This window comes from Microcaecilia unicolor, chromosome 8, assembly GCF_901765095.1.
Source record: "Microcaecilia unicolor chromosome 8, aMicUni1.1, whole genome shotgun sequence".
Classification (NCBI taxonomy): Eukaryota; Metazoa; Chordata; class Amphibia; order Gymnophiona; family Siphonopidae; genus Microcaecilia; species Microcaecilia unicolor.
This window is the reverse complement of record NC_044038.1, coordinates 64927000-64953026: the sequence shown is the minus strand read 5'-3', so window position 1 is coordinate 64953026 and position 26027 is coordinate 64927000. Positions and strand designations below refer to the sequence as shown.

At 44.2% G+C, this 26027-nt stretch overlaps 1 protein-coding gene across 2 annotated transcripts in view; it reads right to left on the bottom strand.

Moving 5' to 3' along the window:
- C8H16orf96 (chromosome 8 C16orf96 homolog) overlaps positions 1-26027 on the bottom strand; it is a 149252-nt gene that overhangs the window by 30081 nt on the left and 93144 nt on the right. For both annotated transcript variants that reach the window (XM_030212366.1, XM_030212368.1), the window contains exons 9-12: positions 21195-21356; positions 6624-6742; positions 2449-2511; positions 1498-1590 (exon numbers count right to left, since the gene is read on the bottom strand). In XM_030212366.1, coding sequence (XP_030068226.1) covers positions 1498-1590; positions 2449-2511; positions 6624-6742; positions 21195-21356 — 437 coding nt within the window. The remainder of the gene's footprint in view (positions 1-1497; positions 1591-2448; positions 2512-6623; positions 6743-21194; positions 21357-26027) is intronic.

Sequence of the window (26027 nt, the reverse complement as noted above, 5' to 3'; positions counted from 1 at the left end):
TGTGGGCGAGGGGAGGGGGCAAAAAGTGGGGGTTTGGGGCTCACTAGGTCACCTGTGATTTCTTCATAGCAGGAGTGAGAGGTGTCCAGGTCCCACTAGGGATTTCTTCAGAAAAGGGGTAGGGGCTGTCTAGGGCCTCCTTGGGATCTTGGCTGACAAGGGTCATGTGAGTTGAAGTTCTGCATATATCATCTCAGATGATCCTTTGCTCCCATACTAGAATCTTTACTCCAGCCCTGGGCTTGAGTAAAGATTCAGCAATATAAAGGGAAGTAAATAACCATGCCAAAATTTAATATGTGGTTTTTTTTTAATATTGAGTGCAATTTTGGATTCAGCCATTTTGCCTGTGTTTTGCATGTCCATACCACCTTTCACTGAAGATTTTTACTACATTGGGAGTAAGATTAGTGCAGGAAAAGTGAAATAGTGCGCTACAGCTTATTACACTGGCCTTCTGGAGAAGAGGAAGCCACTATACAAGTTTTCTGAAACTCACTCTGGAGCTGCCACAGGGGGTTCTGACTTACTCTTACTCTTCAACCAGGTCTTAAATTGCTATCCTTTCCTGTTTATGCTTTCACTGTAGTGACTGAGCGGAATGGAGAGTTATGTGAATGTCTGTTTACTCTGCATGTACCTGTCTGCATCAGAGGGGATGTAAGCCTTCCTTTGGGCATTTTATCTACTGAAGATGAAATCTGCTCAATGAGAATGAATCTGCTAGCAGACAAGTTTGTATTGCAAGAGGGCATTGCCCAAGGGAATGGCCCCCCCTTCCCTTGTATACCTCCTTCCCAGGCAATCACCATACCATTAGGTTCAAGAAATGATAAGAGGTATTAGAACAATGTTAATGCCAGTGGTATAGCCCTGCCCCCTGTGCATACTCAGTTTTCAAAAACTGAGCATGCATGTGGGGGGGGGGGGGGGGGGGGGGGGGGGGGGAGGCCAGCACGGTGGAGGCCCATGGAAAGCACTGCCAACATTAGAGAGTTTGGGGTTTGGGAATCCCTGACAGCTTAATTATTTGGGGGTCACGGGGATCAGGGAAGGAATGGAAAGTGGGGGTGGGGTAAAATTTTATGACCTCCCACTTTAGGCTGAGGCTCCCCTAGAATTAAATGTCTGCCTATGCTACTAGTTAAGGTCTTTTTATTCCAAACATATTCAGAACCAGTTACCTTCTGCAAAATCATATTCTAATTTTGAAAACAGGAATGAAAGTGCACGCGCAAAAGGGAAACAGCTTGACAGACTAGAGACATCACAGTCTAAACAATCCAAACCCTGTTCTGCTCTTGCCCCAGTGCAGCTAAAGCTAGGAATCTGCAGGAATCATTTTGGGGAATGGAGAGGCAGAAGCTCTCTATGCTGCATGGGTGAAGAGGATGCCAGGCAATTCTGCTGGAGAACTGAAGGACCAGTTGCAATACCACCTCTTATTTCTGGGATATGCATTCTGGGCACCACACGATTGCAGCTGGGCTTCCCTACCTGTTTTCATCATCTGTCCGGTAGTCAGGTTCGACAGCACTGCTGGGGCGATCTTTGGACACAACAGATCCCATTCTCACAGTTACGAGGTGCCTGCAAAGAACATGGAGCAAAAGGTCAGAGATGAAACCTGCAGAAAGAGTGAAAATAATTAAGGTGCTAAAAAAGAGGTGGGGACAGACGCTACTGCTATATAACTATACTGTGAAAAGGGGGAGGCTGCTATTACACATTTAAAGGGGGAAAGAGAAGGCAGCTATTACACGTTTATACGGAGAAAGGGGAGACATTTATAATGGGAAAGGGGGAGGCTGCTATTACACATTTATACAGGGAAAGGGGAGGCTGCTATTATGATTTATTAAAATTTGCTATACATCTAAACATAAAACATATCAAAGCAGTTTACAAAATTACAACAACAAATAATAAGAAAACAAGTCCATTTATTTACAGGAAAGACCCGTATCCATAAGACCATACATACAAATGAGCAACTGTATTTTTTGCAAATGTTCCTGCTTTTAAGCCCTTACTGACCAGCAAATAAGACCCTGCAATGAGTCCCTGTATGAAGCCCCGCTCTGCTTCATGTTAATATTACAGACACATACTGAGCACTGTTTGATACTAATACTATCGATACTCACCACTGTTTGATACAAATACTACAAACACTAACTGAGCAACACTTTGTGCTCATACTACAGACACTCACTGAGCTCTGTTTGGTGCTGATATTACAGACACTCAAAATGTTTGATACTAATACTACAGACACTTACTGAGCACTGCTTTGTGCTAATACTATAGACACATTGAGTATTGCATGGTGCCGATACTAGTGACACTGACTGAGCACTATTTGTTACTAATATTATAGACTCTCTCACTGAGCACTGCTTGGTACTGAGATTATCATCGGTAGGTGCTGTTGGCTTTGATACTCACGGTGCAGTCATCATCGTCAATCTTCTATCACAGGAAACACACTTCACTTTCTCAAAGAGCTTCCTGCAAAGGAAACACACACCTGTCACTCAGCAAAATGAGAATGGAAGCGGTCTTAATCTTACTAAGAGGCAGTGTACATTTCTATGCCCCTCACTTGTGTGTCTAAGCTGGAACAGTGGACAGAAACCTAAATGTGACAAAGCAATTAAATATTCTAATTCTAACTCTAACATGCATACCAATAACCTAGACTACTATTCCTTCTGTGTGCTCCAACAAACCACACAACTATTATCAACTTTGGTTGGACAATGCCTGACTAGTGAGCTTGTTGTGGACTGAGTGCCATTTGTACAGGTACCTTCTAAGCAAGGAATCTGACCTGTGTATGCTCTAGGTTGCCTTTCTCTCTGGGTGCTCCAGGAGATCTTGCAACTGTTGTCATCTACTGAAGACAGTGTTTAACTAGTGAGCCTGTTGTGCACTGAGTACCATTTTTTGCCATCTGCGTGAACGCTCCTTGTACTATCCATTTAGCAGCTGAATTCTGCACCAAGTGTGTTGAACTGAGATAGATAGAGGAGGGGCTTGGTGTGTTTACATACCAGTGGTGTGCTGGTAAATTTTTAGCAACAGGCTCTCTCCCTGGGTATAGCCAGTCCTGCAATTTGGGGGGGGGGGGCACACAGAGGTGGACTGGGGGGCCTCAATCCACCTCTGTGCACCCCCCCCCCCACCAAATTGCAGAGCTGGCTATACCCGGGAACATAGGTGGTTGGTGGCCCAACTGTTTGGGGAGGCTAAAGGGGCGGGGTTAGGGGTAGGGCCAGGGGTGGAGCTTAAACCACACAGAAAAAATAAATAAATAAAAATAAAAGTCACAATTAATACCTTTTATTAAATTTAGATATTATATATGTATCATATGTCAAAGAATAAAGTAGTTGCTCAAAGCATATACTAACCACAATCGCTCAGCTGCAAAACACTATGCACAACTTTGTGCAAAACCACACTCAGAACCTTACTGTACCATAAATATTATACTGGGCAGAACCTAATACACCAATATACCACCCATACGGAAAATGCAGACCGTCAACAATATGAAACAAGGATCATAATATCACAATTCTCATGTAGAGCCACAAAACATCCTAATTCATGTTTAATGTGGGATAAAATGCCATACATAAGTAAATAAATATAAACATTTAATGTTGAGCACCTGATTCTCAAAGTGGACATATTCCAAACACTATAATGAAAATAAAATGATCTTTTCTACCTTTGTTGTCTGGTGACTTTGTTTTTCTGATCATGTTGGCCCAGTATCCGATTCTGCTGCTATCTGTCCTCTTAACTCCATTTCCAGGGCTTCCTTTCCATTTACTTCTTTACTTTCTGCCTTTCTTCTTCATTTCTTGTCCTCGCTCCCCTGTCCCCCCTCCAGCCATCCACACCCACCCACCCACCCATTGATTCTCTCCTCTCTGTTCCCGGGCAGATTTTCTAACAGGAGCTGCTCATCCAATCAGAGAGCTCTATTTGAATGCAGATTAACACACAGACGCTCTAATGGGAATTTTTAGTCAAAAACACTAGCTAAACCCTTTGTTTTTGGATCAAAGTTCACATTTTTGATCAGAGCCATGCCCTAACATTAAGGCTGTAAACATTTCTAACAATTTTTACCCATAAATATGCAAATGAGAACCTCCCAAAACCGGACTAATTTGCATATGGCTTGAGCAAATTTGAGTACATGGAGGCATATTTTCAAAGCACTTAGCCTCCCAAAGTTCCATAGGTTTCTATGGAACTTTGGAAGGCTAAGTGCTTTGAAAATGAGCCCCATAGCATACCAATCCCACTTCTAGCACCTAAATTCTGCAATTAGATTTAATGCAAATACTTTTAAAACTTATTTTTAGCACTTTTAAAATTTCAGGGGTCAGTGCAAGTCTCTTTGGTGTGAACTGCTCATGTGCAGGAATTCATGATCCTAGTTAAATATCTCCCTGGCAACCCAGGACACCTCCAGCCAACCCCCCTGCTCTGCTCTCCCAGCAGTAAGATAATCAAATTACAACTGGTTATACACAAGGCTAGAGACGGCTTTCACTGACTGCAGCTGCTGCTATTTAAACCCCCCAGAGCAGCAGGACTCGCAGGAGAACTACTACTAATACTATTTAGCATTTCTATAGAAACAGCTGATCCATCCGGCTGTGGCTGGGGAGGCATAGCCTCCCCAAGCCTCTTATACCAGGCGCCTATGCTCGGGAAGTAAGCCTGGGATGGCAATGCATTACTCTCTCAAGGAAAAAAAAGATTTTAAATGCCCCCAGGTTCTAATCTAATTCATGTTTAATGTGGAATAAAATGCCATAAATAAGTAAATAAAAAGGTTGAAACTCTGAATGTTGAGCACCTGATTCTCATAACATGATGTCTGTTTTAGAAGCCCTTTACCAGGAGGAAAAAAAATCTCTGCACCAGTATAAAAGGGTTAGGGTGCCCCTATAACCAGCCCCTCCAAATGACACACTGATTACAATTTATAACAAATTACTATTCTACCTATGAAAAGTTATTCCCTTATTATACTTCCTCTGTGTACATCCGTATGCACAAGCCGGCATGTTTGAAAATACAACTTTTTTTTACTGTATCCTCCCCATATTCCCAACCCCACCCCCTACTCCTCCCCGCCCCCACAGTCCCCCGAGCCACAGAGTCCCACCGCATTCCTGAAGGCAGCCACCCTGGTTGTCTAGTGGATTCTTTAGCGCAGGAAAGATCCCCAGTCTTTCCTGCCCGCTGCCGGTGCTGTCCCTCCCACTGCCGCATCGTTCTTTAAAATGACTCCAGCGAAAGTCTCACGAGGCCGACACTAAAAGTCTCAACAGCTATTTTTAAAGAGCAAAGTGGCAGTAGGAGGGTCAGCGCCAGAAGCGGGCAGGAAAGACTCGGGATCTTTCCTGCTCCAAAGAGTCCACTAGACCATTAGGGCGGCTGCCTTCAGGTATATGCTGGGACCCTGCGGCTCAGGGGGAGGAGAGGCAAACCGGCTCACCCTGTCTCAACAACTGGCTCGCAAAATGCCACAAAAATTAACAACTGGCTCTTGCGAGCCGGCTCCAGCACACCACTGGGTGTCTCACCCTAGATGCTGATATCATCACAGACCCCTGGAGCCATATGTTCAGCCAACTCTCTAGGCATGCCTCACCTGGTGGGCTCCTGTCTAAGGGACATGCCCCTTACTTAGCACATCCCTTGGAACATCATGGAAATATTTTTAGAAATGCTGAGTAAGAATTTATTTTTAGGTTTGTTAATTTGGGGTTTTAAAATGTGATTCCCAGGTTGATGGAGGGACTTCTATTAGCAAGGTGGAGGGTCAGGGATATTTCACAGTGTGTGGGAGGACAGTTGATTATAGACATGGGAGGGACAGGGCAATACAGGCTATAGTGCTGGATTAATCAGTAGTAGAATTACAACCAAAAACCTTCTTTTTGGGAGATACCTGTATGCTGATTAAGGCTAGATCTGTAGATAACAAGTGGCATATACTCAATGATTTATTTAATTAGGGCCAATAGTTGCTTGTTCAAAAGCCAATTGTCACTAATTGACTCGTTATTCTATTAAATTGTGCGTGTGAATCAGGACCACACCTAAATTTACGCACAATATTTTTGGCGACTTGTATAGAATCAGGGGAATAGAGACTGTACACATTAATTTTTTTATTTATTTGGATTTTGCTCACACCTTTTTCAGTAGTAGCTCAAGGTGAGTTACATTCAGGTACACTGGGCATTTCTCTGTCCCTTGAGGTCTCACAATCTAATTTTGCATCTGAGCCAATGGAGGGTTAAGTGACTTGCCCAAGATCATAAGGAGCAGCAGTAGCACATAATTTAATAAAAGCCTATGTTTCTATGCCTATGGCTCTTCTTTTCTGTACCTAGTTCACAGGTATACCTTTTATTTCTAATCTCTTTATTAAAAATTAGAACAACAGAAACAGCCATAACAAAATAATACAAACGAACAGAAAACTGTGATAACATTGTAGAATCCAGAAACCAATAGTCATACTTTCAGAAAATCTACCCTTCCCACCATCCACAAATCTTGTCACATTCATGAGAACTTACCTTTTAAAACCAGCAGCACTGTCTGAGTCCATGAAATGCCCTTCACTCAGATGTTTTCGGAATATGCGCCATAACTCATTCAGGTCTTTCCTCAGGCTCTCTGCTTCCAAGCGATCTATCTGCAAAAGATTGACAGTCAGAGACCTCATTGGGATGTTACTCTGGCGCTGCGTAACCCTGGCAGCACTATAGAAATGCTAAGTAGTAGTAGTAGTAGTGGCCAAGTTTCCCCTCTTCCCCAATAACAGTTACACAGTGATGCCATATGCATAGATGTACAACTCATGCCAGGAGACAGAGGAGAATTGCTGAACATGGATGGGAGGTGAGGGCAGGGAAGAGAGGAGAAATGCTGGAAATGGATGGAGAGGAGAGCAGGAGAGAGGAGAATTGCTGGACATGGATGGAGTGGTGGACAGGGGAGAGAGGAGAAATGCTGGACTTGGATGGAGGAGAGGGGAGAGAGAATTATTGCTAGATATGGATACAGGGGAGGGAAGAGAGAGGAGCAATGCTGGACATGGATGGAGGGGAGGAGAGAGGACAAATGCTGGACATAGATGGAGGGAAAGAAAGAGAAAAGAAGAAGATGCACATGGATAGAGATGAGGGAAAGGGAAGAGAGGAGAAAAATTGCACATGGGTGGAGAAAATAGGCAAAAGCTGGATCCACGTTATAGCTCCTACAGTCAATTCCACGGAGGACCCAGCTTTTACTTATGGATGTAGGGCAAGAAATTAAGGAGGAAAGTAAAGAAATAAATGGAAAGGAAGCCCTGGAAACAGAGTTAAGAGAATAGATATAGAGCAGCAGAATCAGAGACTGGGACCTAGTGACGATCCTAGTTCGGCTGCCACCCGGGGTGGATCGCTGATGCGCCCCCCCACCCCGGCGCAATGACACCCCCCCCCCCCCAGTGCACAGCCACGCGGCTCTCGGCTCTGCTGGCTCCCTGCTTTCTCTGCCCCGGAACAGACTATCATAGGGGCGGAGCCATAGGTGGTGATCCCGCCCCTAATGAGTACCGGTACCTTTTTTCCTACAAAAAAAGCACTGGCTATACCCAGATATTCAAGGCCAATATCCAGATATTAGCTGGTGCTGAATATTTGAGTACAGTGAATCTTTAAACATCATGGTCAGCAGAGTTAAAATAATTGGCCTGTAAGACTTCAAATCCCATAATACTGTACTTTGATGTGGAAGTTCAAAATGGATTAATGATTGTGTCTCAGTGATCAAAGTCATCCAACTATCAACTTCATTTCCAATTTTGAACCCAAAATTTATTACATCATTAATAGGGCAATTCTATAACTTGGTACCCTGATGCGGGCACCACGATGGTGGATACTGAGAGCCAATTCTTTAATGGCATCTGGGCACCCCTAAATACTGGCATAAAGCATCATGTTCAATGGCCTATTATAAATAAACTTATTTTAGATTTTCACAGTCTCATTGTTTAATAGATAACTGTCCATCAAGATATGAATTGGATAAGAGCTCCCTTTTTTCTTGGAAGATTCCCTGTTTCCATGGGAGAAATAATTCTTACTCCCATAATTAAATCAAAAGGAGTCTGTGACAATGGTTTCGAATTCTAGGCTGGTAGTCTCAGCTCCCTTTATTTCTAAGCTTATGGAGGCTTTGGCTACTATTCAATTGACAGAATATCTGGATAAATTTGATGTTTTGAATAAAGCACAGTCTTGGTTCCAAAGTAATTATAGCATGGAAACAGTTATAGGTATCCTAATAGCAGAGATTAGACTTTAGATGGCAACGGGCAAACAAATATTGATTTTACAGTTTGACTTATCTTGTGCCTTTGATCTAGAGACTAAGAAATACTATTATATATTTTAGATTTGATTGGAATAATGGGCAATATATTTATTTATTTATTGGTGCTTATATCCCACTTAATCTGAATAGTATTCAGTTCTATGTGGCTTACAATAATTAACACTAGAAATGCATATAATATATTTTACAAATATGAAGAAAACATAAACAGTGAGATGTTGAAAAGAGCAAACAAATTATCATAACATTTCCTGTTTAGTTCATTGTCTAACAATGCAAAAATTTGTTCAAAATGAATGCCTTGAGAAATTTGCAAAATATTAGATAGTTGATAATCCTTTTTATCTCACTAGGGATGGTGTTACACCATTTTGAACCTGTATGTGAGAAATCTGTGTTCAATATGGAATCTGATGTTTTTATAGCTAGGAAAATGTAGTATGATCTATTAGATGTATTGAAGGTAGATAAATCTATCAGCTTCATCATGTAATCTGGGCTCATGCCATAGATAATTTTGTACATGAATGTACATGTTTTAAAGATGATTCTGGCTTTAATTGGTAGCCAATGTAATTTAGATAATAGTGGGGATGTACTATCGAATTTTGACGCTTTGTATATGAGTCTAGCACATATGAGTCTAGCAGCAGTATTTAGGGTAGTTTGAAGTTTTTTGATGAAGGATTCCTTATTCCCTAAATAGAATTGAGTTGCAGTAATCCAATTGTGAAATGACTAATGTTTGTACAAGGGAATGAAAAGTAGAAAATGGGAAGAAAGATCTGATTATTTTCAGATTCCACAATGTTCTAAAGGTTTAGGTTACTACGGAATTAACTTGATCTTCACATGGTAGGAATTGGTCGATGATGATCCCAAGAATTTTCAAATTATGTTCCAATGGATAGTTCATCTGATTGATGGTAAAACTGGTCTGATTGTGGAAGTTGTTAGGACTAGAAATTATGAAAAATTTAGTTTTCTCATATAGCGAAGGTTTGATGGGTTTCTCAAGAATAGATCTTATAGGGTCAAGATGAATGGTCAGTTTTCTGAAAAATGGTTGGCTACATGTGGGGTACTACTGCTATTCCCTCTAAACTAAGCAGGTGTCCTCCAACTGCATTGCTACGAGTAAAGGTTGTTATGTTATGTTATGTCATGTTATCGGGTGCTTATAACCCACCAACTCTCCCACAACAGGATTCAAGACGAGGTAACAAATTAAAAATAGAAGTGAACATTCTTCAGGAATTAACAATGAACAGTTCAGTTAAAATACAAAGATTACAAAAACAAATTCAGCAAGTTAACTTCAAGGAAACAAATGAGTCTTCAGAGCCTTTCTGAAAGACAAAAAATATCCTTCGATTCGTAACAGGAAGGCTATTCCAAAGACGAACAGCTGAAAATAAAAGAAGAACAGTAAAAACAGCCTTAAATCTTACTGATTTAACAGATGGAAATGCTAAAATTAATTGACTACATAAATGTGAAGTATAACTGTTAGTTAGAATCCTAAATTTTTCTGATAAATCCCCAAGGCAAATGCCAAATAAAAATTTAAAAACCAAACAGAGCACTTTAAAAAAGATCCTTGTGACATGACTCCCACCATGACTTATGTTTCGACTTACCTCCCAATGCTGTGGGGGGTGTCAGGGTTGTCCCGCGCTTCTCTGAGTGGCAGCCTGCTTCAGTGCATCAGGCCTGTAGGGGCATCCTTAGGGTGCATGCACACGCCACAGCCCATTATTTAAAGAGTCTGTTGTGGGAAGTTCAGGAGGTGCGCCAGGAGTGATGTCATGGGCCTGGGCGCATTTAAGGAAGGCCCAGGTCTTCTGCCTAGCAAAGGTTTCCTGGTCCCCTCATGTTTCTGCCTTGTTCCTGTTTCAGCTGAGCCTTGCCTTTTCTCCAAGTTCCTGCCTTGACTCCAAGTCCTGCCTTGTCTTGTCTCCGAGTTCCTGCCAAGCTCCAGCCCTGCCTAGTGTCCGAGTTCCTGCCAAGCTCTAGCCATGCCTTGTATCTATATCCTGCCAAGCTCCAGTCCAGCCTGGTCCCAGTCCATGCCTTACCTCCAAGTTCTAGTTCTTGCTTTGTCTCTTCCCTATTCCTGCCTTGCCTTGCTGCCTTGTCTTGTCTGTTCCTGTGTCTCTCTTGTCGTATCCAAATTCAGTTCTTGCCCTGCCTAGCCTTGCCTTGTCTGGATCCAGTTTTAGCCCTGTTTCCTCGTCTTGCCTTGTCCTGAATGGGCCCAGTTTTAGCCCCGTTGCCTTGCTTCCCCTGGATCCGGTTCCTCTATTGTCTGTCTTGCCTTGCCCAGTTCTTGCCTTGTCCTGCCTAGTCCTGTCTGCTCTTGTTCCAGCCTCGCCTCAGTTCCTACCTTGATTCCAGCCTTGTTTCAGTTCCTGCCTTGGTTCACCTTGCCCAGACTCTTGCCTTGTGCCAGCCCGGGGGACCTGTCTGCCACAGCTCTGGCTGCGGTCCAAGGGCTCACTGTCCTGTGTTCATGACACCTTGCCTGAACAGGCAGCCAATGCAACTGGGCCAGCAAAGGAGATACCCTATCAAACTTAGACCTACAATAAATTAATATTGCTGCGAATTTTGAATAGCTAAAGTTTAAAGATGTACTTCACTGCTGCACCTAAGTATAAAGACTTACCATAAACTAATAACGCTAAAATAGTCAATTGAACAATTATCCTAAAATGATCTTGCACAAGTAAGAACGTTACAATCGGAGTTGTTTTAGTTTAAAATATACCTTGCATACTATGTTATTTATCTGAGCTTCCATTGACTAAGAGGAGTCAAGAATCATACCTAAGACTCTGGATTCTTTTTCAACCTTTAAAGTTTGCCCATCTTTTAGAGCAATAACTTCCAGGATATCAGAATAGTTTAAGCCAAACCATAAAATCTTCGCTTTATCCTCATTCAATTTAAGTCGCATAGCACAGACCATGTTGCAATTTTCTTGATACATGTATATATTACAGAAGACGACCTACTTATTTGGGCAAGCTTACCCTAAAGATTCCATCCTGCCTCTGTGATTCCTGGACTCCAACTCCTCTAAAGATCTTGTGGACTTAACTACTTTCTCTTAACCCTGTACCTTTCCGCCCCTCATATCACTTTCCATTTATTGTAATTTCCTGTTTGTTAACTAAATGTTGTAAGCCACATTGAGCCTGCCAATGGTGGGAAATTGTGGGGTATAAATGATATAAATAAATAAATAATAAATAAATCAATATTCTGCTTCACTGGAACTAAAAGAAAAATATCAACAGCATAAGACATTAACAGTTCACCAGACCCCAAGAAAAGCCATCCCAAGGTGTTCATATAAAGATTGTATAGGAGAGGGGAAATAGGAGAACCCCTGTGGCATGCCACATGGTGAAATCCAGGGGGCTGAAAAATTACCATCCTTCAAAACAGTGATAGAAAAGACTTAAACCTACAAAACACTGAATCCACCAATCCACAGCTAGATAATAAATTTAATAATATTTCATGGTTCACTGTGTTGAAGGTGGCAGAGATGTCAAACTGCAGAAGTATCATTTTCGCTGCCCCGACACAAAACCTGCCTGACCTCGGAGGTCAGAGATAACAAGAGTCTCAATGATGTGGAAGGGTCAAAACCCATGTTGAGATCCATGAAATAGATTGAATCTCTCAATATAATTAGATAATTGAGAGCCAACAACAAATTCAACCAACTTAGTAAGAAATGGAATATTGACGATCGGTCCAGTGGCGTAGCCAGACCTGACATTTTGGGTGGGCCCAGAGCTAATATGGGTGGGCACTATGCATATATAGGTGTGAGTACTGTTTCTTGGGATACTCCTAAATAATGCCTTAGAGTGTACTTGATGATGGATTTCTAAATAAATAATCTGCCCATCTGTCCTGCATCAACATAACCACATAAATACTCGGAGCCTATGTTGCAAACCTTAACACCACCAATTCTGAACACACAAATACCAATAACAGCGCATTTAAAAAGGCAGCAGTGAATATACAAGACACCAATGTGTGTCCTACTGGAAAAGCCAGACAAGTCAGACCAGTGGTGTGCTGGAGCCGGTTGTTAATTTTTAAAGATTTTTACGAGCCGGTTGTTCAGCTGTCAGCAGGGACTTTTTTTTCCCCCCACAAATTGCTTCGGAAGGCTGGAGGAACACATCACGCATGCCCAAACACACTAGCTGTCAACTGATATTGGTGCATGCGTGGTATGGCAGCCCCTGCCTCCTCGTGCTGCACTGGTAAGGCAAGAGGTGCTTGTGTGGGTCAGCAGCGCTCCTGCAGCTCAGATCAGCTGATCGTGTAACTAGTAGCTTCCTGTGGTAAGAAATGTGAAAACACTTGTTGCTGGGCCCGTTTGTTAGGGGAGAGGGAGGAGGACAATGGACAACTACACTGTCAAGTGGTTGGGGGAGCATTGTCCCCCGTGGCCCCCCGCCGCCCCCGGCCTCCCCCCCAAAACACTTGCACGTTGCACCGTTCTGTTAATTCTCTCTCCCCTGCCCTTCCCGCTGCACTGCCATGGGTTTAAACTTTTTTCCCCCTCTCGCATTGGCTCCCGCCTCCCTCCCTCCCTCCCTCGCATGTCGTCATCGTCCTCCAGATCGGATTCTCTCTCTCCCCTGCCCTTCCCGCTGCACTGCCATGCATTGAAACTTTTTTCCCCCTCTTGCATCGCCGCTCCCTCCCTCCCTCGCAGGTCTTCGTCATCCTCCTACCGCGGTAGAATGGGATCGGATCATGCCAGCGTCGGGGTCCTTCTGCTGCCACGTCCTGCCTATGGCCTACTCTGATTCAATTTACTTGCTGTTTCCACGTAGGCAGGACGCGGCAGTCAAAGCGGACACTGTCGAGAGTCGGGACCAAGGAGGTGAAATTGAGCCTGCTGCGCTGCCTATCTACTGCACGGTAAGGAAGCCAGTTTGGTAAAAATCTCTGTTTTCACTGCCCCAGCTGTCATCTCCTCTAGACAGTCGAGCTGCTGCATTCACGTTGTTGTTCTTTATTGCCCATCTTCTGTAACAACTCTAAAGCTGTTTCAATTGGATAGGTAGTGCCTTAAAAAGTAGAGGTCAAAAGTTTTTGGGTTTTTTTTAACTTATTGAACAGCTTTTTAATTTATTTGAAAGCTTCCCATATATAAATTTCATGAAATAATTGAATATCAGCAGCCCATTGGTTTTCTTATATTTTGTTCTTGTGATAAATTATGCTGTGTCAAAACTGAAAACTCTTGTCTCTATCTGGTCGATAATAAAAGGAGCTCATTGTGAACACTATCCACCCTAAAAGGTTGTTTTGTGGCTGTACATGAAGAATTATGATATTGACTAAATACGTGTATGTGTGTGTCCCTAGTCCTGCATCCTAAGTTTATATAATCCTTTCAAGAAATCCAGTTAATCTTTTAACTTATTAGTGGAGCATAACCACAGAGTCATTCTATGGTCGCATCTTCAATATCGTAATACTAGTGCCCATCTAAGGAACAGCCAGGTTATTTTGAGTTAGTCTTCACTTGCTTTCCTTGTGCCATCACTATCCAGCAGGTAGGCAGTGTCTTAAAAGATGGAGGATAAAGGATTTTTTTTTTTTTACATTAAAAGAAGGTAAATTTGGATGTAAGGATTGTTTGAAAGCACGCTCTCTCCCCGGGTGTAGCCAGCTCTGCAAATGTTTGTTTTTTTTTTGGCAGGGGCACAGAAGTGGATGGGGGGGGGGGGCACAGAGGTGGGGGGGGGGGGCGCAGAGGTGGACCAGGGAGAGAGTCTGTTGTTAAAAATTTACCAGCACACCACTGCATATTATATACAGGTACAGGGCAATGGAGGGTTAAGTGACTTGCCCAGAGACACAAACTTTGATGGATTAAGATCCAAAAGACACTATGATAATAGTAAGAAGAAAAGGAGAAAAGTTACTGACTAAAGTGACAGACTAACCAAACTAGAATTATGTGCGACATCACTCTAAAGTAACATGATTGGATGATTACAGCAACTTGGTTAATATGAAATATTACTACAATGAAGCTTGGTCATAAACATGAGTTTGTGGAAGTTTACCAACAGATATAAAGGCCTTTACCTGCACACTTGAAGTTCTGAGAATCCAGTCCTTTTCCTGTGGGTGTGTGTGGGTCAAGCACTACTACTACTACTATTTAGCATTTCTATAGCGCTACAAGGCATATGCAGCGCTGCACAAACATAGAAGAAAGACAGTCCCTGCTCAAAGAGCTTACAATCTAATAGACAAAAAATAAATAAAGTAAGCAAATCAAATCAATTAATGTGAACAGGAAGGAAGAGAGGAGGGTAGGTGGAGGCGAGTGGTTACAAGTGGTTACGAGTCAAAAGCAATGTTAAAGAGGTGGGCTTTCAGTCTAGATTTAAAGGTGGCCAAGGATGGGGCAAGACGTAGGGGCTCAGGAAGTTTATTCCAGGCGTAGGGTGCAGCGAGACAGAAGGTGCGAAGTCTGGAGTTGGCAGTAGTGGAGAAGGGAACAGATAAGAAGGATTTATCCATGGAGCGGAGTGCACGGGAAGGGGTGTAGGGATGGATGAGTGTGGAGAGATACTGGGGAGCAGCAGAGTGAGTACATTTATAGGTTAGTAGAAGAAGTTTGAACAGGATGCGAAAACGGATAGGGAGCCAGTGAAGGGTCTTGAGGAGAGGGGTAGTATGAGTAAAGCAACCCTGGCGGAAGATGAGACGGGCAGCAGAGTTTTGAACCGACTGGAGAGGGGAGAGGTGACTAAGTGGGAGGCCAGCAAGAAGCAGATTGCAGTAGTCTAAACGAGAGGTGACAAGGGTGTGGATGAGGGTTTTGGTTGAGTGCTCGGAAAGAAAGGGGCGGATTTTACGGATGTTGTAAAGAAAGAAACGACAGGTCTTGGCAATCTGCTGGATATGAGCAGAGAAGGAGAGAGAAGAGTCAAAGATCACCCCAAGGTTTCGAGCTGAGGAGACAAGGAGAATGAGAGAGCCATCAACAGAAATAGAAAACGGGGGGAGCGGGGAGGTGGGTTTGGGGGGGAAAATGAGAAGCTTGGTTTTGGTCATATTTAATTTCAGGTGGCGTTGAGACATCCAGACAGCAATGTCAGACAAGCACGCTGAAACTTTGGTTTGGATGCAAGGCGAGATATCAGGGGTAGAAAGGTAGATTTGGGAGTCATCAGCATAGAGATGGTAGGAAAAGCCATGGGATGAGATTAATGAACCAAGGGAAGAAGTGTAGATAGAAAAAAGGAGGGGACCAAGAACAGAACCCTGAGGTACGCCGACAGGCAGAGGGATAGAAGTAGAAGAGGATCCACCAGAGTGAACACTGAAGGTGCGGAGGGAGAGGTAGGAAGAGAACCAGGAAAGGACAGAGCCCTGGAATCCAAGTGAGGACAGGGTGTCGAGAAGTATGCTGTGATCGACAGTGTCAAAAGCAGCGGAAAGATCAAGAAGAATGAGGATGGAATATTGACCTCTGGATTTAGCCAGTAATAGGTCATTGGAGACTTTAGTAAGCGCAGTTTCGGTTGAGTGGAGAGGGTGAAAACCAGATTGTAGTGGGTCAAGAATAGCATGCGAGGAAAGAAAATCAAGGCAGCGGCGGTGAACAGCACGCTCAAGTAATTTGGAGAGAAAAGGAAAGAGGGAGATGGGTCGGTAATTAGAGGGACAAGTAGGGTCGAGTGAAGGCTTCTTAAGGAGAGGTGTGACCACAGCATGTTTAAAGGCAGCAGGGACAGTCGCAGTGGAAAGTGAGAGGTTGAGAATGTGACAGATAAAAGGAATAAGAGCAGGAGAGATGGCATTAAGAAGGTGGGTGGGAATGGGATCAGAGGAACAGGTGGTACATTTTGAGGAAGAAAGGAGAAGTGTAGTTTCCTCAATAGTAACTTCAGGAAAGGAGGAAAGGGAATGAGGGGAAGGAGAGAGAGGGGAACGGACTAGTGGAGGGAGAGGTGGTGAGGTAGAGAAAGCAAGGTTTATCTTTTGAACCTTGTTGTGAAAGAATTCAGCAAGGGTCTGAGGAGATAATGAAGGGGGAGTTGGGGAGCACTGTAACAAAGAACTGTCTTCTCTCACCACGACCTGTGAATTCCTGCCGCAGTCCCTATTCAATGGCTCATCGGCTGCTTCTAAATAAGACGTCAGGGCCCCTCGAATAAGCTCCCGCCAGGCCTTGGCTTTCTTGGCGCTCTCAGCCTGTAGTCGCAGTGAGGTCTTTGAGGTTACAACTTTAAAGAAAGCAGGGCCTCCAAGGCTGGCATCTGGAAGGATGTCTCGAATTATGTTAATTCCATAGACCTGGCACAGGGTCTTTGTGCAGTCTGTCACCACAAAACACTTCAAAGCCTCCAAGGACAAAGAGAAAATGAAGCGGCTCCAGCTCCGATCCACTCTCATGTACAGAACAGATTCCTTGAATGCATCCTGTTCCACAGACAGCCCTGATGGCCAGTCAAGTGGAGAACCAGCTGGATTCATGGTGTGTTACTGTCAGATTCTGTGGACTTCAGGACTTCCCAGGTCTCTTCTTGCTGGGGGTGACATTTCTGCAGCACCTCCTCCCTCCAGTCTGTCCACCCAGTCCTCAGCTTCCCGTAGGTACAGCTTCTTGTTTGGGAGAAAGAGATCAAAGCGGCCATCGGCATGTGTCGGCCCTACTGCCTCACACCAGAGCAGAGAGCAGTTCTCAGTGCAGGTTCGGTCCTCAGCATTTAGGCAAAGGCGAAACTCAAAGCGTGAGAGCTCACAGTACAATTCCTTCCAGATACTCATGGCCCCACGACGATACAAATTACCCAACTTCAAGAGTCCCCGGAAGGGGTTTGAGAGCCCTATCTGCCTGCACTACGGACCCGGGGGGGGGGGGGGGGGGGGAGCAGGAGGTACCGCGTGGCTGCGGCGCATGCAGCAGCTGAGCTTATTTTAGTGCGAGCCGCGGAAGAACGAGGCTGAGGCAGCGCAGGAGGACCGGAAGTTAAAAGCTGCCGAGACTGGCAAAACGCAGGTGGGTGGGACGTCAGCTGAGCAGGTTGCCACCACGATGGCAGAAACTAAGGCTGTGGCCCGTTCAGCTACTGCTTTGCTGTGTACTTTTCGCTGGCACAAAACTGGGTGGGCCTGAGCTGAGATTGGGTGGGCCCAGGCCCACCCGTAGCTACACCCCTGGTCATCAGTCTAAAGTTATCTGTGTGGTAGTTCAGCTATTGATCACCTGAAATAAGCATGAAAGTGCCCCAATTTCTTCTTCATAAAAATTACAATCACTGCCTAAAGTATTGTCATTCCAGCTGGATTAGAACAAAAAAAACCCTCAAGTTTTTGCTGGTTTAACCTTCTGGGGCCTTTTACTAAGGTGTGCTGAAAAATGGCCTGCACCAGTGTAGATGTGTGTATTGGACATGCACAGGTCCATTTTTTAGAGCGCCTGCAAAAAAGGCCTTTTTTTGGCCAAAAATGGACGTGTCGCAAAATAAAAATTGGCGTGCGTCCATTTTGGGCCTGAGACCTTACTGCCATCCATTGACCTAGCGGTAGGGTCTCATGCATTAACCAGGCGGTAATGGTCTATGCTTGTACAATGCCAATTACCGCCCAGTTAGCACCGCGCGCCGGAAAATAAAAAATATTTTCCGGTGCGCGTAGCAGACATGTGCCAAAAATTAAATTACCACCCGGGCCACGCGGATGATAGTTCAAAATTGACCCGTGTAGAACACACAAACGTGCCTATGCAGCTTAGTAAAAGGGCCCCTATATGATGCATTTTACTTTCTGTTAATTTATTTTGAACATGTTATGTAAGCCACATTGAACATGATTTCTACTCGGGATAATGAGGGGTATAAATAAATAAATAAAGGGCAACTTGAACAGGATAATCTGTTTATCAATGGAAGTAAGGTAGAAGTGGATTCAGAATTAAAGGTGGCCCAAAATCTATCTGCTGGAATATTATCCGAGTCTACTGTGTAATTTACAAAATCATAATTTGTGACAGAAGCACCATCAAATGAATTGTAAATAGTGTTTACTTTAGATACAAAGTAATTGGTCAGCGCCTCAGCAGAAGGCCTCGTGATATTAGAAGAAAGAGGAGTGATAGATTATAATGTACCAACCCAAACAACTTCAATATTCTGTATTCAATCTCTAGGGGCAGGCAGGTTCCCTGGAGTCCTGCAGAACTTGCCTGTCCCTCACTATTAAAAATGTGATAGTCAAACAGCACCCCCGACTGGCAGGACTGTAGAAGGAGGACTCCTGCTCAGCCTAGAGGGAACAATGGGTACAGCAGGGTTCCCCCTTATCCTCCATTTTGTTTAATGTTCTGATGTCCTCATTGGGCGTTGTTGGAAGCAGGTATATGCAGATGACATTTCTATTTTAATACCAATACTTTCCAGCACTGATGACGCTAAAGCCAGGACTAGGGCTGGGCTTCTATCTATTTAACTGAGGATTGGATGACCATCAATCGATGAAAACTAAATAAACATAAAACAAAATTTGTATTGGTAGGAGCTAGAGCAGTGGTTCCCAAATCTGGCCGTGGAGGCACCCCAGCCAGTCAGGTTTTCAGGATATCCATAATGAGAAATTTGCATGCAGTGGAAACAGCTTAGTAGGATTTGGAAATAATCAGGAAAAGTTCAAATTGATAATTCAGGCCAAGGGTTTTCAACCCAGTCCTCAGGGCACACCCAGCCAGTTGGGATTTTCAGGATATCCCCATGAATTCAATGAGGATATCCTGAAAACCCCGACTAGCTGGGTGTGCCCTGAGAACTGGGTTGAAAACCTCTGGTTCAGGCTCTAGTGTTGCCAAAGCTGGATTATTGTAATACTAGCCGTTGAGCCCGTGAAAACGGGCTACTTTTGGAATGGGGGGTTTCTGAGCCCCCCCCCCCCCCGAGGTCAGCGCTGCCCCGCCCCGCCTCCCCCGGAGTTGCCGCCGCCGCCCCTCCACCCGGCCCAAGCAGCACTGTAAACTTACATCAGCATGCAGCAGCAGGCACATCAGCAAAGCTGCCATCAGGGCGGGCTTCCTTCTCTGCCTGTGTCCCGCCCTCGTGTGACGTAACGTCGGCGAGGGTGGGACAAAGGCAGAGAAGGAAGCCCGACGGCAGCTTTGCTGATGTGCCTGCTGCTGCATGGTGATGTAAGTTCACAGTGCTCGGGCCAGATGGAGGGGCGGCGGCGGCGACTCCGGGGGAGGGGGGGAGAGGGAGCGGTTCCAACATCTGCAGCATGCCAGTAGAGACTTCCCTCTCTGTCCCGCCCCCGTCATCACGTATTGACGGGGGGCGGGGCAGAGAGGGAAGTCTCTGCTGCGCATTTGCGAGTGAGTACGGTCACTCGCCGTTTATATGTTTGATTACCTATTTGGGTTGTTCCAAAACAATCCAAAAGAAACAGCAAACAATTCAGAATTGTCTTAGCAGATTTGATGGGGTGTTAGCATATCATGATGAATCACACTGGCTTACTATTAAGGTAAGAATCACATTTAAGTTGTGTTTCTTAGTATTTAAAATCATTCATGGAATGGCCCCTTTGTATATGATGGATTTGATTTATATTACAGATCAGGCATTAAAACAATCTGCTAGAAATCAATTAAGATTTGTTTTCCCAAGTCTAAGAGGAATGAAATCCAAGATTTATGTCTCTTCTTTTTCATATTTGGCAGGAAAATTATGGAACTCCATATCCATAAACCACATTATTTTCTTTTTAGAAAGGCACTAAAAGCAGTGTGATTCTTGAATTATAATCTGCATAAGAAATGATAGCTATACCAAACTGAAGATTTTTGAATTTATAGTTATAATAAGTTGTTGTAACTTCCAGGGTATTTGACCTTGCCTCTGATTGTAGTCCACGTTGAACTCATTCTGGGAGAATGCAGAATATAAAAGATTTTTATTATTATTATTATTGGTGCACCAAACTTTAGGTGCAACTATTTACGCTAGGTCAATGGCTGGCACAAGTTGGCATACCTAATTGTGCCATGCAACATGCTTGATAGTGTTCTGTAAGTTGCACACACTGCATGACAAGTGGATGTGAAGCGTCTGTTCACGCTTTCCAAAAATACTAGGACTAGGGGGCATGCGATGAAACTACAGTGTAGTAAATTTAAAACAAATTGGAGAAAAAGTTTCTTCACCCAACGCATAATTAAACTCTGGAATTCGTTGCCGGAGAACGTGGTGAAGGCGGTTAGCTTGGCAGAGTTTAAAAGGGGGTTACACGGTTTCCTAAAGGACAAGTCCATAAACCGCTACTAAATGGACTTGGGGAAAAATCCACAATTCCGGGAATAACATGTATAGAATGCTTGTACATTTGGGAAGCTTGCCAGGTGCCCTTGGCGGCTTGGCCTGGATTGGCCGCTGTCGTGGACAGGATGCTGGGCTCGATGGACCCTTGGTCTTTTCCCAGTGTGGCATTACTTATGTACTTATGTACCCATGGCCCACCCATGCTCGGCCCCTTTGTATGCCCCCCCTGCAATTACATTCTATAGCATTACCACACTACTTTATGAAATAATACGTATTGCACTTGCATGCATAAGTGCCAATTAAGATGCCACTTACACGCAGAAGAAGCGCATATCTGCATGTGCCCAGTTACAGAAATGCCCTGTAAATGCCATTGATCATACAACTCCTATGACAAGATGGGATTACCTTAGAGTCCATGTCATGAAGCAACTTTTCCAGAATCTTCTCCCACTCGTCCTGCACAGAAGTCTTCTTCAGCAGGTCCTCTATGATGGCATTTACCTCAGCCATGGCAGCTTCCAACTGGGCATGGCCGACCTTAGTATCCAAAGCTCGTTTATCTGCTTTCTAGAACAAGCAAAAGAATTCATAATTTCTCATTTCTGAAGAAGAGAACAGGACAGTATTGGGTTATCCTTTCCCACTGATTTGCTGACGTTGAGAAAATAAAGCAAAGCTGAGAGGGGCTTGCATTCAACACAGTAACATTGTAATATACCTCTGTATTAAGGGTTCCACAGTACCTACATCTCTCTCCTACAATATACCCCTATGTGAGAAAATAATACTCTCCATAACTATCCCTATCGTGGAGGAGCCTACTCTTCTTGGAGCACTATTGAGTACCAGAAACATAGAAATATAGACTAGGATGCCTACTGCATGCCACAGGATCCATTTTCACTGGAGATTTTTTTCTGTTTACCCCATCCTTTCTTAAACTCTGCTTTGGTTATTGCATTTACGATGCTCTAGATGAACCATTCAATGCATCTACCACCCTCTCTGTGAAGTAATGTTTTCTGGTGGAGTTCTATATTGTGATTCCTTGTTCTAGGGCCACTAGATAGGGAAAGGGAATGGGAATGGGTCTTGATATACTACCTTTCTGTGTTTTTTTACAACTACATTCAAAGCAGTTTACATAGTATATACAAGTACTTATTTGTACCTGGGGGAATAGAGGATTAAGTAACTTGCTCAGAGTCACAAGGAGCTGCAATGGGAATCAAACCCAGTTCCCCGGGATCAAAGTCCACTGTACTAACCACTAGGCTACACCTCTACTCCACAAGGTTTGCTTCTTGTGCATTATTTATACATTTCAGGTATCCCAATGTCTTTATCATATCCCCTTTCTCTCCTTCTCCTCTGGGGTATACACATGTATGCATAACTACCCCAAACCTGAAAAGTAACAAAACAATGATGCAAAAATGGCAACTTCTAATATGTTTTGTTGTCAATCAAACTATTTGGGAAACCTTTACTTTTGGAGGAAAAAGATCTCAGACACCTTATTGACACTTATCTACTATAATAATTTGCACCTCCAACATTCTGAAGCTGACTCCGTGGCAGACTGCAGTGAAGGGTTCGTAAGTCTGTAACCATCTCTCTCTGTCCCGCCCTCGCGTCAAAACGTGATGACGTCGAGGGCGGAACAGTGAGAGGGAAGGGAACACTGAACCGTTGCCAGGCAAAGGAATGCGACGTCACACGCATGAGGGTGTCGTCGTCCCTCCCTTCCTCCCTCCCTTCCAGTTCCAGCCCCCCTCCCTACGAATTTTAGAAGTCATCTTGACTTACCTTGTCGGGGTTACAGCGGCCGGCAGCAATGGTAAAAGGCGTGCAGGCTTGGCCCTTCTCTCTCAGCTCTGGTCCCACCCTTGTGGAAACAGGAAATGAGGGCGGGACCAGAGCTGAGAGAGAGAGAAGGGCTGAGCCTGCACACCTTTTACCGCTGCTGCTGCCGGCCGCAGTAACCCTGACGAGGTAAGTCAAGATGACTTCTAGAATTCGTAGGGAGGGGAGCTGGAACTGGAAGGGAGGGAGGGACAATGACCCTGGAACTGGGAGGGAGGGAGGGGGGACCCTGGAACTGGGAGGGAGGGGGGACCCTGAAACTCGGAGAGAGGGAGGGACCCTGAAACTCGAAGAGAGGGAGGGGAACCCTGAAACACGGAGGGAGGGAGGGGGACGAACCTGGAACTGGGAGGGAGGGAGGGGGGCCCCTGGCACACACTCTCATTCTCACATAAACACTCTCTCTCTCTCACAGACACACTCGCACCCAGTCTCACTCTCTCTCTCTGTCACACACACACACACTCGCACATTCACTCTCTCTCTCTCTCACACAGTCACTCTCACACACACTCTCTCAAACATACACACTCCGAGGAAAACCTTGCTAGCGCCCGTTTCATTTGTGTCAGAAACGGGCCTTTTTTACTAGTTTTATGTATGACGTGTCATTCCAGGTACCAATGTCAATCAATGATCCACAAAAACCTCCATTTTTACATGTGATATGAGCAATGACAAATCATACTACAACTTTTCCCAAAAGATTATTGTCCACAGCTTTATATATCATATCAGCCTATATTGTCAAAAGAACAATTCCTTGCAGAACTTATCTTGCTGCACCGGATGGGACCTATTTCACCATACATTTTGGCTTCATCAGGGGTCTAATTTTAAGTGCAAGTTACTCTGCTAGCTCACAAATGAGTACGTCACTGCATTCAGCTTCTACTGGCATCATGCTTTATGTCACAGCCCATTAGAAGCTGAACACTATTTTTATTTTTCTCCATGACTTTGCAGCACTGCTTCTCTCACCATTCTTTGATATCCCTTTCTTACTTCTAAGATTCATTGTACCTTGTATGTGCTAATTTTGTTTGCCTTTACATTCTCAGCTACTTCTTTTGCAATTACCATATACACTCAAATATAAGCCAAAAAAAGGACAAAAATTGCCTCTTCATTTATATTTTATTTATTTTCAGGACTTGATATATCACAAGTGACTCCAGAGGTGACTATGCAGTTTTTACAGGTACTTTGAACTGTCCCTAATGAGCTCACAGTTGTTATAAATTGTACCTGGGGCAATGGAGGGCTAAGTGACTCACCCAGGGTCACATGGAGCTGCAGAGGGAAATGAACCTGGTTCCCCAGGATCTCAACCTGCAGCCAGCCATCAGACAGCAGCGGGAGTGAAACCTGGTTCCCCAGATCCTCAACCCACTGCACTAACCATTAGGCCACGCTTCAGCTCTGAGCCCTGTAGTGTCCAGCATTTCTCCTCCTTATCTTTTTCCCACAGCTGACACTGTGGGAAGGAGGAGCAAGGTTCCTCACTTAGCGGAATCACTGGATCATCAGTCTGGGGTGGTATGGTAACTCTCCTGGCTGATGTTGAAAGCATCACAATCGGCTGGTGTGGAAGCCTTGAGCATCTACTTATCATTTCTATAGCGCTACTAGACGTACGTAGTGCTGTACTCTTGAACATGAAGAGACAGTCTCTGTTCGACAGAGCTTACAATCTAATTAGGACAGACAAACAGGACAAATAAAGGGATAAGGGAATTACTAAGGTGGGAATGATAAAACATGGGTACTGAACAAGTGAGTAAGGGTTAAGAGTTAAAAGCAGCATCAAAAAGGTGGGCTTTTATCCTAGATTTGAAGATGGCCAGAGATGGAGCTTGACGTACCTGCTCAGGAAGTCTATTTCAGGCATATGGTGCAGCAAGATAAAAGGAACGGAATCTGGAGTTAGCAGTGGAAGAGAAGGATGCAGATAAGAGAGATTTACCCAGTGAATGGCGTTCCCGGGGAGGAGTGTAGGGAGAGATAAGAGTGTGGGGGGGGGGGGGGTACTGAGGAGCTGCAGAGTGAATACACTTGTTAGTCAATAAGAGGAGTTTGAATTGTATGCAGAAATGAATAGGGAGCCAATGAAGTGACTTGAGGAGAGGGCTAATATGGGCATAGTGACACTGGCGGAATAGTGCAGCAGAATTTTGAACAGATTGAAGGGGAGAGAGATGGCTTAGTGAGAGACCTGTGAGAAGAACGTTGCAATAGTGTAAGTGAGAGGTGATAAGAATGTGGATAAGGGTTCTGGTAGTGTGCTCAGAAAAGAAAGGATGAATTTTGGTGATATTATAGAGAAAGAAATGACAGGTTTTAGCAGTCTGTTGAATATGTGAAGAAGGAGAGAGAGGAGTCAAAGATAAACCCAAGGTTATGAGCTGATGAGACAGGGAGGATGAGAGTGTTAGCCACAGAAATAGAGAATGGGGGAAGAGGACAGGTTGGTTTAGGGGAAAAGATAAGAAGCTCAGATGGCAGTGAGACATCCAGGCAGCAATATCAGACAGGCAGGCTGATACTTTGGCCTGGATTCCTGCTGAAATTTCTGGTGTGGAGAGGTAGATCTGGGAGATCAGCATAAAGGTGATACTGAAAATCATGGGATGAGATCAGAGTACCAAGGGAGGAAGTATAGATGGAAAAAAGAAGAGGTCCCAGGACAGATCCCTGAGGTACACCAACTGATAGTGGGATAGAAGTGGAGGAGGATCCACCAGAGTATACACTAAAAGTACGATGGGAGAGATAAGAAGACAACCAGGAAAGAACAGAGCCTCGAAATCCAAGTGAGGACAGTGTATCAAGGAGTAGGCGGTGATCATCAGTGTCAAAAGCAACAGATAGATCAAGAAGGATGAGGATAGAATATAGACCTTTGGATCTGGCCAGGAACAGGTCATTGGAGTCTTTATCAAGTGCTGTTTCAGATGAATGAAGAGGGCAAAAGCCAGATTGAAATGGATCAAGAATAGCTTGAGATGAAAGAAAGTCAAGGCAACGGTGGTGAACAGCATATTCAAGTATCTTGGATAGGAAATGGTGGAGGGAGATAGGGCAATAGTTGGAAGGACAGGTAGAGTCCATTGAAGGTTTTTTGAGGAGTGGTGTGACTACAGCATGTTTGAAGGCACCAGGAACAGTCACAGTAGAAAGTGAAAGATTGAGGATATAACAGATAAAAGGGATGACAGTAGGAGAGATAATGCTAAGTAGGCGGGTGGGAATAGGATCAGATGAACAGGTAGTTAGTTTTGAGGAGGAAAGAAAATGTGCAGTTTCCTCTTCAGTGATTTCAGAAAAGGAGGCAGGGGTTGAAGTTGATGGAGGGTTGAGAGAATGGACTAA